We start from the raw sequence: 17,832 nt of genomic DNA, 5'->3' as shown, positions 1-17,832 counted from the left end.
ATAGATTTAACAAATAATTCCTTTTACACTATTTTAAAAGTCAGTTTAAAACACTTTTCAGTCCACATAAAGAGGTAATACAGAATGCTTGTTTGCTAGAGAGAGACATAATCCACTCACAATACATCAGAGTGCTTCCTGTCTGTTGAAATGGTAATGAGCTCTCTACAAGGGCAAGAAGTGTTTAATTATATTTTACTCTCAATGTAATCCAGTATTTGAATGTGCTCCGAATTCTCTTACGTATACATTTTTATTTGACCCTATTGAAATCCTTGAAAGTCATATGAATGTAATAAGATGATAATAAAAAGAATGTATGGAAAGGTATTCTGCAAAAGTAGAAGAGAGCGTGTCAAACACTATAATTATTTTGGACAAGTGCAAGGAAAAGTACATTGGCAAAGAATATTTTAAATACTTCTTCACTTTGATAGGTTATACACTAATGATAACTACTGAGAAAAGTAACCTGTGCGCCACTGAAGGTAGTTCAGTGGGAACATCTGTTCATTGCAGATCAGCAGTCAAATAGTGAATAGGATGTCATAAGGCATTGTAAGAAGTAATGGAGAAAAATACTAAAAATAGCATGTGGGCTCTATGGAAATCAGTAGCCTGCTCTCACCTTGAATGCAATGTTCAGTTCTGGCAACCTGTGTTTAGCAGCATTATTGCACAAATGGAAAAGCTCTTAGGAAGTTCAAGGAAAGCTATGAAAAACACAAAAAGAGACTTTCACATGAAGAAAGATTTAATGAAAGAATAGCTCATTTGTTATTATTAGTACTAGCCAGATAATTACTACCAGGAATTGTCTCAATACTGACGACTTCAGTGTCCCAGATATAGAGTCGTGAACAGATGCTACTAGGGCCCAGATATTACGAATGTGACAACCAACTGATTCCTGGATTAAACAGTCATTGAATCAATCACTGGTTTGGTTTTGATAAGCAATGAGGGCATTTTTACTGTAAGCTATTGTAAGCTGGTTTTTGGGAAGGGTGGCATATAAAACTAAAACGTTAAATAAATAAACAATAGAATATTTTTTTAAAAATAAACTAATAGTGGACTCAAGTGATTTAGTTTAAATTAAATAGAAGGATAAGAAAAAGCAGGTCTGTTACTAAGGTTTTTGCTTTCAACTAAGACAACTGATTAAATCAACCACTCAGGGACTTGAAGGTGGGGGAGGCCTGGAATTTCTTTAACTTCAGATTATCTAGCACATGTCTCCCAAGCCAGGGGATAAACATGTAGGAAATGAATCCAGAACCAACTAGATGAATAATTACCTCAAGAAAGGATATTTGGAATAAGCAAAGAGTGTACCGTACAGGAAGACATGAACAATCAGAAAGGAAACCTGTATGCTAGAGATGAGAAGATATAGGAATGAAGCAAGAATTGTCAGAAGCCAAGCTCAGATTTACCTTGCAAAAGGAATTAAAACTAATAGCAAAATATTCTTTGGCAATATAAATAAAAAGAGAAGAAGGACAAAAGAGCAGGTGCAGTGGAGTAGACATTAAATAACCAAGATTTAATTAAAAAAATAGATAAATATTTGCCTGAGTTTTCAGTAAATATGATTATGTTGAGCATGGAAGCAAAGGAAAAATGGGAATGAGGATATGGAAACAGAAATTACCACAGTCTCAAAACTCATTTGAGTTTAACAAACTCAGTTTAGAGGACCAGAAAATCTCTTATCTAATACTCCAACCCAGTAGTTGGGGTATTATCATATGACCAAAAAACCACAAATATTGCTCATATATTTTAAAAGGTGGGGCGGTAGGAATGATCTGGGCAACCCCGGCTTCTTAGTCCAATCCTAGTAGCAGACAACATTTTAGAACAAATTTTGAAGGAAAGAATAATCAAAATATTGGAGGTAAAGGGAAAATGAGATAAAATACAACATGGATATCATGAGCAGATCACACCGGAGAAGATCTGCCAGGCCTGTAGTGGACAATAAACTGCATATGAGCCAACAGTGTCCTTGTTGCCAAGAAGGCTAATGGCATACTGGACTGCATTAATAGAAACATTGCCAGCAGGTAGAGGGAATTAATTATTCCCTTTATTAGACTTTGGTGAGGCCACATCTGGAGTATTTTACTTTTGGGCCCTTCACTACAAAAAGGATTTGGACAAACTGGGGAGAGTCCAGCAGAGGGCAGTGAAAATGGTTGGGGGACTGTGGCATATGACTTCTGAGAGACTGAGGGAACTGGGCTTATTTAGTCTGCAGAAGAGAAGACTGAGGTGGGATTTAACAGCAACCTTCAACTACCTGAAGGGGGTTCCAAAGAGGATGGAGCTAGCCTGCTTTCAGTGGTCACAGATGGCAGAACAAGGAGCAAGAGTCTCAAGTTGCAGCAAGGGAAGTTTAGGTTGGATATTAGGAAAAAACTTTCTCATTAGAAGGGTGATGAAGCACTGGAATGGGTTACCCAAAGAGGTGGTGGAATTCCCATCCTTGGAGGTTTTTAAGACCTGGCTAGACAAAGCCTTGCCTGGAATGATCTAGTTGGGGATGGTCCTGCTTTGAGCAGGGGGTTGGAGTAGATGACCTCCTGAGGTCCCTTCCAAGCCTCATTTTCTATGATTCTATAAGTGATCTTTCATTGATATGGTAACTTGATTGTCTATACCAAGGAATAGCACTAGATCTCATGTATATGGACTTTGATAAAAGCATTTGATATGGGGCTACAGAAGAAATCATTAAGTAAACTGAGGAAGATGGTTTAGTATTTAAGGTTGTTAAAACACTGGTTAAGGAGAGGCAGCAAGATGTGTTGACGTGGGGGAAGGGGAGAGAGAGTACATTAGATGAGAGGGAAGTTACCAGAAATGTTCCTTAATTGTGAGTCATGGGAGCAGTTTTATTAAATATTTTTCATTAATGACATTAGCACAAAAAAGTAAGAGCATCCTAATGAAATTAGCTGATGATGTGAAGTTGGGAGGCATCCTCAATATGGAGGGGAGCTGGAAGGAAGATCAGATGATCCTAGGACTAAGTTAATGGAAAAAAGTTCAGGGTTATATATTTAATGACTAATAGCAAAATTTTCTGTTATAATCTGGGAATTTATCAGCTGGGAGTAACTGAGTGCATCTACATGAGACACTTATTGTGCCTAATAACACTGCGCGGTAGCATGCTGGTCAAAAACTGCTAATAAGCTACTGTGCAGTAACTGTCACAAGAAAAACGTGTGCCAGCACTACTGTACAGTAACCATAGTTACTGCTCATTTAGTTAGTACTTCGTTAAGGAAGTACTAAATTAAATGAATGTGTAGACATGCCCACTGAGAAGGAAACAATAAGGGTATATCAGTTGATCACAAGTGACTCTGAACCAGCATTGTGATATGGACAGGAAAAAAAGCAAATGCAATACTTGGATTAATTAGATGATGTGTTTCTAGTAGACATAGAAAAATATTAATGCTGTTGTGTAGGGCCCTAGTGAGGCCCAACCTTGGAATACTGTGTATCATTGCATTCACCCATGTTCAACCAAAGATGAATTTAAACTGGAGGAGATGAAGGCCTACAAAGCTGATTGGGGATTGAAAAGGGCGTTGTATGAAAGAGGAGACTAAAGGAACTTGGCTTATTTAGCCTAGCAAAACAGAGCTAAAGGAGGATATCACTATAAATCCATTGGAGACAGAGAAGCCAAAAGCCAGGTTGGCACAAGAATAAATTTGGGCTGGAAACTAGAAGGTGGTTTCTAACCATCAAAGGAGTGATGTTCTAGAAAAACAGGAGTGGTGGGGAGCAAATAGGGGGTGATTTTTAAGATAGGAATTGATTATTTTATGAAAGGACTATATATGTGGTTGGTTGCCTATGATAGCAAGAGACTAAGTTTGATAGCACTAGAAGGGACCTTTTTGATTATGTTCCTATCAGCCTATTTTAAAAAGTGTGAATAAAAGAGAATATGAGTGAGACATAAAATCATGAGTGGTATAAAAAATGAAAATCAGGTGTTCCTACTGTCATATCTCTTGGGCCAAGAACAATGAGATGTTGCAATGCAATGAAAATACAAACAACTTGAAGTTGATAAGAGAAATTGCTTTTGTAAAAAGAAAAGAAAGAAAGACCCTTACATAATTACCTCTGCAAAAAATTATGCTAATGAGATGAACTTAGTAGGAATCCAAACTAGATAAGATATTTATGAATATTAGCTTCTGTAAGTACACACGCATTGGAATAAAAGTTGGTAAGACATAGCAACCTTATGCTTGAGGCCAGAAGTCTATTACTACTCTTCTTATGAAAAAAATGTCCTCTTATTTCTATTGGATTTACACTTTACCCTAAAGCATGTACTGCAAGACAGTATCAGAGGCAAGACATTGAACTAGATGGGCTGATCCAGAGCTGTCCATCTGAAGGCCCACATGCAACCCACACAGGGAGCATCCAGATGAGTGCAGTTGTATGGTATGTGGCAACACAAAAACATTTGAAGTGCTACATACCACACAGGCTGATGTTTTCCATGCTTCAAAGCATGTTCTCCATGCTGCCTGAGCGTGTGCTGCACTGTTTTTGTCTTCCATGGGATATCCAGGGGTAAAAAAAAAATATGGAAAAAAACCCAGCACAGTGCACGCTTGGGCAGCATGCACTGCTGAAAAGCAGAGCCACCCAGAGCCATGCTGCAGCTGCCAGCCAGGGTCTGCCCAGCAGGATAGATGCAGCTGCAGCCCCAGGAGGCCCCCAGGATCCCAGGTAAGACCCAGGACACAGTGCTGGCCCCAGTCTCTCCTACTACCCCCGAGGTAAGTTGCCATGTGCCAAAGCGCGTGTGGCATGGGCATTCCCCAGGGACAAGTAGCTCTGGCACAAGGTGCACTACTACTTGTCCCTGGCAAACCAAATGTCCACACACATCTGGATGCACCCACAAAGGCTAAGCACGTGGTCTTAGGGCTGGCACCCCACTCCCTCATTCCTCCTGTTTCTGTCGTAGCTGGGGTCTTTTGTGGTGGCTGGGGTCTCCTGGTTCCGCTCCCTCCTCAGGGTTTTTGTTCTTGCTCCTGCTCCTGGAGGCAGGACAGTGGGAGGGAAAGCTGAGCTGCCCATGCATTAAGAGTGTCCACTCCATCATGATTAGCGGCGGCAGTCCCTTGATATAAGCATGACAGTCTTCCAGTAAGTACACACAACCAGAAGGGAGGCTACATTGTGCACATGGTAAAATGGGGATGAAAACCAGCCTGCTCATGTGGCAGAGGGGCCCCAGGACCTGCAGCCCATGCAGTGCATGGCCCCCCCCGCCATCCAGAAGTAGGACTGTCCCAGTCTGATCCAATTTCAACACAATTTAAAGATCCATTCCTTCCAAACTAAGGGGCAAAATCCTACAAACCATCACTCTCACAAGCAATACCATTAAAATCATCTTTCTGTGTGCACAGAAAATTATTATTATGAATGGATCTTGTCATGGTGAATCCCAGAATTAAGTTTAAAACCATCAGCCTCAGGCATAAATGTTTAGTACTGATGAAAGACAGGTGAAAGTTAAACATGAGTTTAGTTGTGTTAGCCAACATTGTTGCTGCCCTCGGTTTGAAATTATTGAAATGAAGCCAAACTGTGTCCTGTAAAAGATGAGAAGTACACTGCCTGGACTATGCTTACGTTACGTTACAACGAGACTATCTGTAGTTTTTTGCACCACAAGGAATCTTTTCCAGTCAGAGTAGTGAAACATTTGGTGGGAAAGGGAAAAAGAAAAACATCTATTGATGACATCCTTGGAAGGAAACGATAAAGGGAGACTGAAGGGAAATCATTTGTGAAAGTAGTCCAATACCCAGGTATTTGCAAAGATTTTGCAGGGAAGTTAACCTGGAAGTTTAAAATACTTCTCAGATTTCCCTCAGCAGAAACGGGTGACTTTATGCTTTAGTGTGAGGCAGAATTACCCATCAGAGAAAGGAACTGTGACCCAGATCCACAAGAGGATGCAAGTGCCTAATGCAGGGATAGGCAATTATTTCAGGGGGAGGGCTGTTTACTGAGTTTTGGCAAGCTGTCGAGGGCCGTATGGGTAGCCCCACCCCTTGACAGGTGCCCCACCCCTTGTCGCCATCTTGTGATCGGAAGTCATGCCCCTTAACTCCTGACCTTTGCCACCAGAAGTCCCTCCCCTTGCCCCGGAAGTACTCCTTTCATCAAGGGGTTTTGCCATGTCAGAACCAGAAAAATACCAAATTATACTCTAAAAAGCAAACATCTAAAACAATCATTAATTGAGTTCAAAAAATATTTTTGTCTTGATTTACATGTGTTTGTATAGTGTAAATAGAGGTGATTGCACAATTGCTTAAAATGAAACTTTACTTTTGTATATTGTGGGAGGGTATAGGTTTGTGGGGGGCTGTGGGTGTGTGGGACCCCAGCATCCTTTCCTGCCCACGGCAGGGGGTCGGACTTGATGATCTGCTTAGGTCCCTACCAGCTATGAAACTATGAAGGCAGGGAAATGGCTGGGGGTGGGGCAGGGCTGGGCTGCTCAGTCTTGCCAGCTCCCCCTGGGTTGTACCGCCCCTGGCTCCTGTTATCTTTGACAGGCAGCCAGCAGCAAATAAATATTAATTTACTAAAATTTTTAGGGGCCCTGTGGGCCAGATAGGATGGCCTGGTGGGCTGAATCCAGCCTGTGGGCCGTATTTTTCCCGCCCCTGACCTAATGCATGACATAGGCTGGACTTGAGTACCTGGTTCATTAGAGTGTCTTAATGAAATTTGCTGATGATGTGAAGTCAAGAGGCATTCTCAACATGGAGGAGGGCTGCCAGAAGGAACAAATGATCCTGAGGACTGAGTTAATAGAAAAAAGTTCAGTTATATACTTAAGAGCTAATGGCAACAATGTCTCCTATAATCTGGGAGTTTTGATCCCCAAAACCAAACTAAACTTATGGCTAAGTACAGACAGTCAAAAAGCTTGAGGTTGAATCAATTCAGTCTTTGCAGGTTAGTCCGAGCTGCAAAAACTAAATTGAGAAAACTGGACACACATTTACATCTGATTCAGGAAATGCAGCCACATGCCTGTAGTGGCTCAAGCCAAAAACCAGGGGGCACTAGAGCACAGCTCTCTGGCACTTCCTCTTCCTGCTGCCTCTGCAGTCCCTGAGGTTTGCAGTCCAAAATCATAGCAGTAGGACTCTGCAGGGTTGCTCATCACTTCCTCTTCCTGCTTCCAGGTGCCTCTGGGATTTGTAGTCCACAGTAACTTTCAGTAGGTTTAACAGGGCAGGGCAGCTCTGTACTCAGGGAAAGGGATTTAGCCAGGGGAGGGGGGGGCGTTAATCCCCCCTGTCTGGACCCAGACCCCAACCAAGGCATAAAAGTTCCCATGGCACATCATCTATTCTGGGCATGATTAAAAAGCATCTTGACAGAACGTAGTTCTTCCGTGTCTAGTGCATGGCTTACCTGTCGAGTTCCATAAACAAAACTTTATGTGGCAGGGATGCTCAGAGTACATATATCAAATCAGACAATGCACAAAACACAGCACTTCAAAATGGTGATGCTAGCATTGTCTATCCTATCCTCCCCATTTTCACTACAGAAGCTCAGTAGTAGTTTTACCAAGGGTATGGGAAACCTGTGTTTTACCCTGTTTCTGCTTAAGGTGATTCAAAATCACATGACCCACCTCTCACTAGGTTACTGTAATCAACAAGCCACAGGTTATTCTGGAATAATATTGTTTTCAAGCTGTGCTGTGGAGGTTGTTTCACTTTGCATGGAATATTTAGATTAATTGGCCCAGTGAGAACTACAAGCTGCACTGATGGTTAGGATTAGAGTTAGGCCTACCTCTACCCCTGGGAATGGGTACAAGTACATAAACAGTCTTGGTAGCAAGGTCAACTCTTCCCCAGTAAGTGCACAGATCATGTTCATTGCCTCTCCTGCTCTGTGTCTCAGAATCTTAAGTATTCACCATAAAGTGGAACAGCATTCTCAGAAAGGAGTGAGAATGACATCCTAAGCCCACCCCTGAATAACCAGTAGCCTCATGGTAAAAGAACTCATATGGAAAGTAGACCTGTGGGCTCAAAAACATTTAGGCAGAGGAAAAAATTAACCCAGGTCTCCTGTATGAATATTCTAACTACTAAGTTACCATATGAATAATAGAAGCAGCATCACCACCTCTAGCCATACTTTTGAGTATCCTGCTCAGTTTATGAAAGAAACATTTTATGTTCCAAGAGAATGCCAGGACTGTGAACCTTGAGATGAAGGGAGACACCTACCAATGACATTAAGTAAGGTATACATAGTCTGGAAAGGGCAGTTTTTAAGATACATTTGAGTCGATAGTGGGCCTGGCTATACAAGACACTTACAAAATAACCATGTGCCGGTGCTACTGTTCAGTAACTCTAGTTACTGAACGTTTAGTTAGTACTTTATTAAGCAAGTATCTAAGACACATAATGAACATGTAGATGTGGCCAGTGTTTCCTAATATCTAAGTTAGAGAGCTCCCAGTACAGTGTTCTGGCATTTGTGAATTCCTTTCTGAAACATAAACTAAACTTCCCTATTAATTATACAAGGAGCATAGGCACGTAATCAAGGGTTGTGAAGTCTGCAACACAAACCAGGAGCCCTAAGTCCCTTGGTAGATCTGAGCCTCTATATCTTAAGACCACTGTTTGACTTGTGAGAGTGTCCACCTGTGTCTGTGGACCAAACAACAACTGTGCACCAGAATGAACACACACCGGAAATCTATCAAAGACAGGAATACCCAATTACCTGTGCAGGCACATTTCTCACAAGAAAACCACTCTCTCTCCAATCTCTCAGTCCTGATACTCAAAGGAAACTTACAAAACACTTCCCAGAGACGAGCCTATGAACTCCACTTCATCAACCTCCTGGATACTAAAAAGCATGGACTAAATATAGACATTGGATTTATGGCATGTTATAACCTGCCTGACATCTGACTCCCCAGGTATCTCTCCACTATTCATCCCCCTTCTCTCCCCCGCCCTGCCTGTCTCTCACCCATTGACTCCTCAATCTACATTTTCACTGACTACCTGGCTTGTATGCATACCAGACCAGCCTCTGGCTTCTTTACTTTTCATTCCATCCAGGAAGAGCACACACCAACTGCTGAAACTTCCTTAGCCTGACAAGGGGTTTTTGAACCTGAAAGCTTGCTTAATAATTGTTTTCCAACTATTTAAGTTGGTCTAATAAAAGATATCAGATTCACCCAAAGAACCTTGTCTACCTGTTTCTGTGGAATCAAAGACCAAACTTGGCAGATGTAAGCAATGCACTTAGTACACAAGACCAGTTCATAAAAAAAGAACTAAGTCAAAATGGATTCAGTAAGCTGTCCTCTAGCTGGACACCTAACTTTGTATTTAAGATTATACAAGGACAAAGGCTTAGTATTGGAAGCTTTCCTTAAGTCAGTGGTTCTCAACCTTTTTAAACTTAGACATACCCCTTAGAAAATGCCAGCACTTAGTTTCCCTTGCTTTTCAGCTACAGAAAAATAGATCAATTAGTCCGTTGCAAAGAACTCAGACCACAAAAGGACAGAATGCCTTTAATACTATAGATTCCAATTTGAAATCTCTATGTTTATCATAAGAATCATGTTTGCATACCTAACAGTGTTAACATTACGTGGAACCCTTGAATAGATCACAAGGTACCTCAGGGTGCCACATCAACCTGGTTGAGAATCACTTCCTTAAACATCAGAAGATTAGCTGGGGTTACCATCTAAGACATTCAGTCTTTACTATTCAACTAAGACTCATTTGACACAAATCCTGGAGTTGTGATACAAAACCTTCTGCAGCTTGTGGAAGACAAGTTTAACATTTAGATCTTAACATATTAGCTGGTTAATACGATAAGAAACTTTTTGACTTTTTTTTTTTTTTTTTTTTAGAGCTGACAATGTTGTGAACAGAACAAAATGTGAAATATTCTATATTCTGGGTTTTGATTGATTTTGTACCAATTATAGAATTGCTTTATGTTGTGATATAATCTGTTTTTAACTGTCTTGTATAGGTAGTAATAATACTTGAATTAAATTTACAATATACATGGAGTCCAGAATTCTCTTGCTTAGACTTTAATGAATGATGATGGGCTTTTGCTGTAGGGAAACTAACTTTTTGATAAAACGTTTAAAAAATGTAAGTCTTGGTTTACCTTGGCTTCCAGTGACTAACCATTAATAAGAGTAATTTTTCAGCATGAGGTCTCTAAACCCAAATTAAAAACCATTAACCATTCTTCTACTTTTGTAATATGGTTCTGAAAAGCAGGTAGTTTAGGCTAAGAATGAAATTAACTATTCAGAAAAGACTGAAAGTCATTGCTTGCTTTAAAATGATAGTCTTTTTAGTTTTTACAGCTATAGTAGCTTTTTCATGTATCATCAAATAGATTCATAAGTGGCCTTGATATAGACAAAATCAACTCCTTGCCCCCTTTCAATTTTCTGTTAAATTCTTCCCTGTTTTGAACCTGAAAGCTTGGGGAAGCTACTGACATCAATGAAAGTCATAACCAGTTAGTCACGGGGAAGGTCAATATGTTTAACGTAGTGGTAGCAGTGTCAATGATTTTGGAGGTGTGGAAAAATTCAAGATACTGAAGGGAAACAATGTAACCACAGACATATCAGTATATATTTTATTTTATTTCAAAAAATAGCAAATGTCTTAAGAACATGAACCAGAAAGTTATTAAAAGCTTCATAGCAAAATATTTAGCCAACTCTGTTACAATATATAGGCTTGAGGTTCTAACAAGTAACACTATGCCTCAATGCACGGAGCAAGAATGCTCTTGACACACAAACACTGCATTGTTGAAATATGAATCTGAAAATTAGAAAAGAATATTTCTGTCTTTCATCTTTCATGGTCAACTGAAGTACAACAACATCTTAATGTGTTTGATTCTTTTTTGGGAAAAGCCATTAAAGTAATTCCTGAGTATTTAGGTTAAGTGAAAAGATCAAAGATGACCAATTACCACCCCAGTCCTGCTTTGTGAACCAAGAAGTGGGCATAAATGTTATCCAGTATGGTTCCCATAGCAGGGAATACATTAATGGAATACATGAAAATGTCTAGTACATGCTTTCATGTATTAATTTCTTTAGCAATAACCTATAACTGAAACTGAATCTTGCTTTGCTCACAGAATACTTTGTGTTTTAAATGCCATCCCCCCGTTTGCAAATCCTTCAATGCACCTTATTGCAGCTAAACTATCACACTATAGCTATGCAAAGTGTTCAAGTCAAAATTATGCTAGTAGGGCTTTTACACTAATATCATTATAGCTGTTTCTGTACTTTCAAATATAGCAATCTTAAGTTTTGGGTACTGTAAATACAAATGATATATATTTACTTATTCTCTTTGTATTTTTGCCACATCAAGATACATTACATCATATTTCTAAAAATTTGCTTTCATTCATCATGTTCATATTTTAATTTAAATCCCTATTTTTGTTTCTAAAATTGTTGCCACATGATATGCTTTTGGTAACTAATCTCATAAAAATCTGCAAATTTCTAAGCTATGGCCATTGTGTTCTGCATACGAGTTCCTTGAATTACAGTACTAGGTTTTATGGATGTAGAAAGGTTATCACATAAAGCATAGTTAAGAGTTCACAACACTCATTTTCAACTTGACCGATTACAATGAGTTCATAAAAATTGTTTAAGTTTAATCTGTCCAATTTTCTTCTACGCCCCCACCCCAACAAGTAAAATGACTTTTCACAATATTATAGGTTTGTAGTTACCAAGATGTATTAAAGACAATATCTATAACATGGGCCTGACTCTGGCAATTCCAGTGCAACTCCTACTCACTTTTCATCCTAAACTGGAAGTACCATTCTTAGAATGTTGCAAACATTAAATTAACTGAAAATACAAGCAAAATGGGAGCTATAGTTCTGGTGCAGGCTTCTTGACTCATGAATGATGAAAGATAACATGCTAATATAGAATCAAAGGAGTAACTGCTTGGAGGAAACAGAATCTGTGGCACCAACATATTCTGAGTGATGTTAATGAACAATATTGCAGTTGCATGTTACCAAGACATAGAATTGTTGGCATTACAAAGATGATGATCTCTGCTCACATAAGCCAATTATAATGTGCTATAAGCATTCAGTAAAAACAGGCTTGTACCACTTTCAATGAAAAAGAAACACTTTTCAAAATGTTCTAAAAATACTTTATGACATCTTGTAAATTGTATTTTAAATATTAAAATCTTGTTTCAGAAGTTCCCCGCTTTAGGTTGTTACTCAAAAACTCATCATGTTCAAAGCTCAAATTATTATGAGATCTTGATATCATAAGAAGTTTTTCTTTATTTGTAAAGTCTTTTTTGACTGCAGCTTGAGGTACAAGTAATCTATCCATTGGGTCCTCTTTGTTTTCTAGTTTCATATATCCTTTACTGTTGCTGCGATCCAATCTGGGCCAGCTGGGATGTTTCCTTTGTTCAGCTTGGACAGTGAGTGTAGATGGACCCCTGTCTAAGTCCAAGGATTTTGAATGTGCAGACAGAAGATGCAATGATGTGTTGGACCCAAACTGTTTTCTGGCAGCACCAGGCGATAAAAGTTTTCCAGTGCTTGGTCCAAGAGTCATAGAAGATTTGAACTGACTGGATGGAGAATCCACAAATGAACTGTTTCGTGGTAGTGCTGCACTGACACGTTTGTAGGATTCATTGGTATCAGTTAATGGAATGGCTAGAGAGTCCATTGACAAATTTCTAGACCGGCTTCTAGTGATCTCTGAGTCCTCAGTGATGTTGTCTATACTGGGTTCATCAATAACACAGTTATTCAGTTTAATTACAGGAAGTGTAAAAGCACTAATGGAGGATGATACAATTGATTTTGTTTCACACTTTATAGAGCTAGCATTTTTGTCATCAATAGCCTTGTTAGGGGGAGGGCAGAGTCCAAAGACTGAGCCAGAACGTTCAGTTAACAGAGGGGGTAGAAGGTTAGTAATGTTCTTGTCTTCATGTATGGCAACTTCATCTTCCTCAGCAGAACTATCTATTCGAAAACTACTCCTTCTAAAGCCAGAAAAAGGTGCAATTGTGTTTGCAGCCAAACGCGATGCACAGGTGTTCCCACTATGCTTGAATTCACTTTCTCCTAATAAGCCTGTGAAGGCACAATTTAGTTGCTTTTGTTCCTTTATTCTTAGAGTGTGGATGTCTATTACAGTGGAATATATGTCTCTCATATGTATGATTTTTGTTTCCTTGTCACGATTTTCATGTAGAATAGCATTAGCACAAATAAAAATAAAGATTCCAATGCCCATAGTGAAGGGGCCCAACATCTTCATTTTATCTGAGTGTAAATGCTGTTCAAAGAAACGAAGTATAACTCCACCTTGGTTTTGTACAACTTGGGTTTCATTTATTGACAGTGTAGCATCAGGACCTAAAAATTCTTCCTTTTGAGGCCAGTATCCAAGGATGGCCATTGCAATTCCCATGAATGAGATAAGCACTCCCAAAACAAGGAAGAATCCAGATGGGGAATAAAGACGGATTTTGCCTCTGACAATTACTACATCAGCTCTGGGCCGGCGTCTGACTGGCTTTTTCTCTTCAGGAGTTGGTGATGTGGCAAGATTTAAATGGTGCTGAGATCTGGCAGAGTCTTGCCTCTTTAAGGCAGCCAGGCCTGTTATTACTCCTCCAGTTGCTATCATAGCTCTGTATTCTGCCCTATTGAAAACAAACCAAGAAATACTCGTGTAAGGCATTTTGATAATATACATATAATTTTGTTAATCAGTGAGCATTTACATTTATTAAAATAAATGTTACTTTAAAAAGCCATTACATTTCAACAGCTCTTTCTAAATGTCAGGTACCAGATGTATAGGGCATTTGACAAAACCATAAATTACCCTTTACCACAGTAAGCACAGATAATGATAGGGATCATAGTGGAAAAGCAATAAAATGTTAAATTTGGTAATGGTATTAGAGCCATTCAAGATGAAAACACTGAAAAGCCTTAATATAGGGCATCATTTCAGAACTTGTCTCCAACAACATTAACAACATTATCTCATATAATTTTCATTAACGTGATAGAGCTAGAAAAGCTTTTAAAAGCTGTGAACTACAATTACAGATAGTGTGAATACAAGCAATACTTAACATCATCTTTAGGACAATGACTTCTGTCATAAATTTTCGTATATTTTTAAACAAGTCTTTCCAACATGAATGCCAACTTATTATTCTGTTTATTAATCGTGGCATGCTAATGTTTAACTGCAAATTCATTCTGCCTTTTCCATTGGCATCCCTCGATTCATATTTTCCCTCCTTAATTTCTTATGAGGCACAAATCAATATGGCTCAGTTTTGTTTCCTTCCTTCTTTCTGGATTAGTATCATCAAGTTTTTTTGAAGAATGTTTTCATTTTAGGCTCATCTTTCTGACTAGCTGTTTATATATTATGCAGGAAACTTCAATGAGGGTTTATTTAAAAAACTGCCGAGAACAAAAAATGTGTGTTCATTCATTAAATTTGAGGGTAGCCAAGGAAGTCCACAAAAAACAGTGTAATAATTTCTTGCAAACAAACTCTATTTCAAAATAATCTCTGAGGTTAAGTAATTAATGAGTGTTAATAATAACAAATAATTCATGTGTAATTAAAAGATGTAAGAGTAGCATTGTGGCGAATCAGACACTGTTTAGGTAGATAGCTACAAAATGACTATTCTGGATGTCCATTGGAGGGCAAGCTCTAACTCCAAGAGTGATGTGATTTTTTAAATGGCACCAATTGAAAGCTGAGTGAGTTAAGTAAAGTGAGTAGCAGAACCGAACAAAACAAGACAAAGTGAGAGATATGGTTATTTTTAAACACAAGAGGAGAAAATCTACCTTTAGACCCATTGGCTTAAGTTGGCAATCATGCACAACTATGGTAAAAGTGACCTTCATGGTAACAAGAAGTAGCTAGCCATGTTAGTCAAAAGGTAACATGGGAAAGTCTAAAGGGAAGCAGACAGGAGGGCAAGGTGGCACCTTAAGGACTTTCTTAATACATTAGTCTTTAGGGTGCCACCCTACCCTGCCTTCTGCCTTCCTGGCAATAGTGAACCTAATAATAATGAACATCCTCATGAAATGAATGGGGAGTGTGTTGAAATGTCTGAGAATGAGGGCAATAAGGCACCATTGCAATGGAAAAGATATATGGAGTTCTTGTTATTAATTCATTGGCAAAAGCTTAGTCAGTGGAGGGAAGAAGAGATATCAAAGTATCCTATGTACTTCCCTATTAAGGGACAGAAAGCTCTCCTTCTCTGTCCTCTAGCAAGACACCTGAGTGAAAGGAAAAACTCTGGTAGTTTTGCTTTAGTGAAGACTGAATTTTGGAAAACAAAATTACACAATGGTTCAAAAAACTTTGAAACTTCAATTGGAAAGGGGCATCTAGCTACCTTTGATTCTTAAAAATCCTAGCTTCTGTAATCAGTGCTGCATCTTCATGCTGTCTTGGTGATATCAGTATGTTGTTGCCAACTGGCCCCTGGTTTCACAAAAATATATAAATAAAAAAGAACAGAGTCTAAAAACAAGAAAGAATTTTAGGTTCAGATTTTTCTTAAGATATATAAAAATAAAATATCCATTTTTAAGTATGCTTAGGATGTTTCAGCAAAACATCGAGACTACTCTTTTCATCTTCTATAAACATTGTTTTGGATCTCTAAACAGAAATAAATATGAGGAAAAAGTTTTGCTGTGGATGAGGATGGCTTTTTTTTTAAGATGCAATTTAAACTATGTCAGTTTTTCTATTAAAAATGAAGGGAATCATCCTAAAGTACACATAAATTGATGGGTAGTCTAACATGCCACAGTTCATTCCATTACCTTTGTCCAGATTCAGGTCCCAGACATTCAAAGTGTGATTTTTAAAATGTATAAGCAACTTACTAGCATTAGCTCCCTCCCTCCTCATCTCCCTCCCCCAGTTGAATATGACAGCATAATCACTGAGCGGTATTACTGAAAATTTTATAGAAAATGTTTTTCGTTTATTGAAAATTAGTATGCATATTTTTTTGCAAAGCTTGCAGAAGTACTATGTTAATTAATAACTGTTCATCAATAGTTTAGGAGATAGAAAGATATATGTATTCACCTAAGTATAGACAGTCAAAAAGCCTGAGGATGAATCAATTCAGTCTTTGTGTGTTAGTCTAAATTGCAAAGATTAAACTGAGAAACAACTGGACACACATTCACTTTTGGTTCAGGAAATGCAGCCACATGTTTGCAGTTGTGCAGGCCAGAAGCCAGGGGGTGCTAGAGCATGGCTCTCTGGCATGTAGCCAGCATGGGCTGTGTGTTTGCTTCCTCTTCCTGCTGCCCCACAACATCTCTGGGATTTGCAGTCCAGCAGGACTCTGCAGCGTTGCTCATTACATCCTCTTCCTGCTTCCACGTGCCTCTGGGATTTGTAGTCCACAGTCACAGTCAGCACTAAATTTCAATAAGTTTAGCAGGGCAGGGAAGCTCTGTACTCAGGGGAAGAGGGGTTTAACCACACTCCATGGCCCTACACCCCAGCCAGGTTTTGCCTCAGGAGGCAGTCCCTGCCTCTCCCCCCTCAACTCTTCTCTGCTGGAGCAAACAGTACAGCCCAGCTCCAGGCTGAAAAGCATGCTGGGATGCTGGCAGACTGTGATTTAACTTGAACCAGAAAGGGTTTTGGGGCAGAAGTTTCATAAATCAGTTTGACCCAAGTCAGTTAAGTCTGATACTACATTCAACCAGGTTTATCTTCAACCAGTTTATCTTCAACCAGTTTCTGCCATTTTTTTAACTGTGCACTGAACTTCTGTTCCATTACAGGTTTAAACCAGTTTCTGGTGACTTAAACTGGTTTATGTGTAATTTCTGTCCTAGCCTTGAAGCTATTTTCTGCTTCCTAATCACTGTTATTAACAGAGCTCTAACTACTTCTGTGGGATAACCTCTATTAGAAGCAGGCTCTAGTAAAGAAAAGGTCTAGGAATTTTGTCTGAATGACAGATGAATTCAACAGATGTATACAAAGACAATATTTCTTTCTCCATTCTATTTCTTTAGGTCAGTTTTTAATTACTCCTTATGTACTCAGGGCCAGAAAAATCTGTCCTCCTCCTTCTCTTCCCAGGTTTGTAAAGCAAATATGCAACTGAGCTGGCAAGGATTTATGCCTCACTTTTGTGCTAAATCTGAAATGGATGGATTATGATCTTTCATACATCACTGCAAATGTAGAATAACTTCACTGTGGCATGGGGCCTGTGAAAGTGGCATGAGATCAGATTCTGACACAGATGGCTTTCTACACGTGCAATGGACTGCACAGTAACTGGCATTACTGTGCAGCCCTGTCACCATATGGTTATTTTAGTTGCTACTGAGCAGTAGCATTGGCATCAAGGTTCATGCCCAGCGACACTATGTCACCGTAACAATAAACTACGGCACAGTGGCTCACTGCTATGGCAATATAGCATCTCATGTAGATGCACCCAGGATCTCTATTAGAAAGGAGACCACTGAGATCTTAGCTAGCAAATTTCCAATAAGCCTTATCATTATATACAACAAAATATTTGAGCCATTTATTAGGATGAAACACATCTTAATTTAGGTATGCTTTCCACAAAGTAT

At 39.1% G+C, this 17,832-nt stretch overlaps 1 protein-coding gene across 6 annotated transcripts in view; it reads right to left on the bottom strand.

The window, feature by feature from the left end:
• TMEM200A (transmembrane protein 200A) overlaps positions 1–17,832 on the bottom strand; it is a 198,051-nt gene that overhangs the window by 28,519 nt on the left and 151,700 nt on the right. For 4 of the 6 annotated variants that reach the window (XM_059712971.1, XM_006259763.4, XM_019479654.2 and 1 more), the window contains exon 2: positions 10,745–13,859. The exons of 1 other annotated variant lie outside the window; for it this stretch is intronic. In XM_059712971.1, coding sequence (XP_059568954.1) covers positions 12,365–13,843 — 1,479 coding nt within the window. In that variant the 5' untranslated portion in view covers positions 13,844–13,859 and the 3' untranslated portion in view covers positions 10,745–12,364. Of the gene's footprint in view, positions 1–10,744; positions 13,860–15,602; positions 15,622–17,832 lie in introns of those variants that run through there. One more of the 6 variants, XM_059712963.1, reaches the window with a different exon arrangement.

Source organism: Alligator mississippiensis, chromosome 1 (genome assembly GCF_030867095.1).
Source record: "Alligator mississippiensis isolate rAllMis1 chromosome 1, rAllMis1, whole genome shotgun sequence".
NCBI lineage: Eukaryota > Metazoa > Chordata > Crocodylia > Alligatoridae > Alligator > Alligator mississippiensis.
This window is presented reverse-complemented; position numbering and strand designations above follow the sequence as displayed.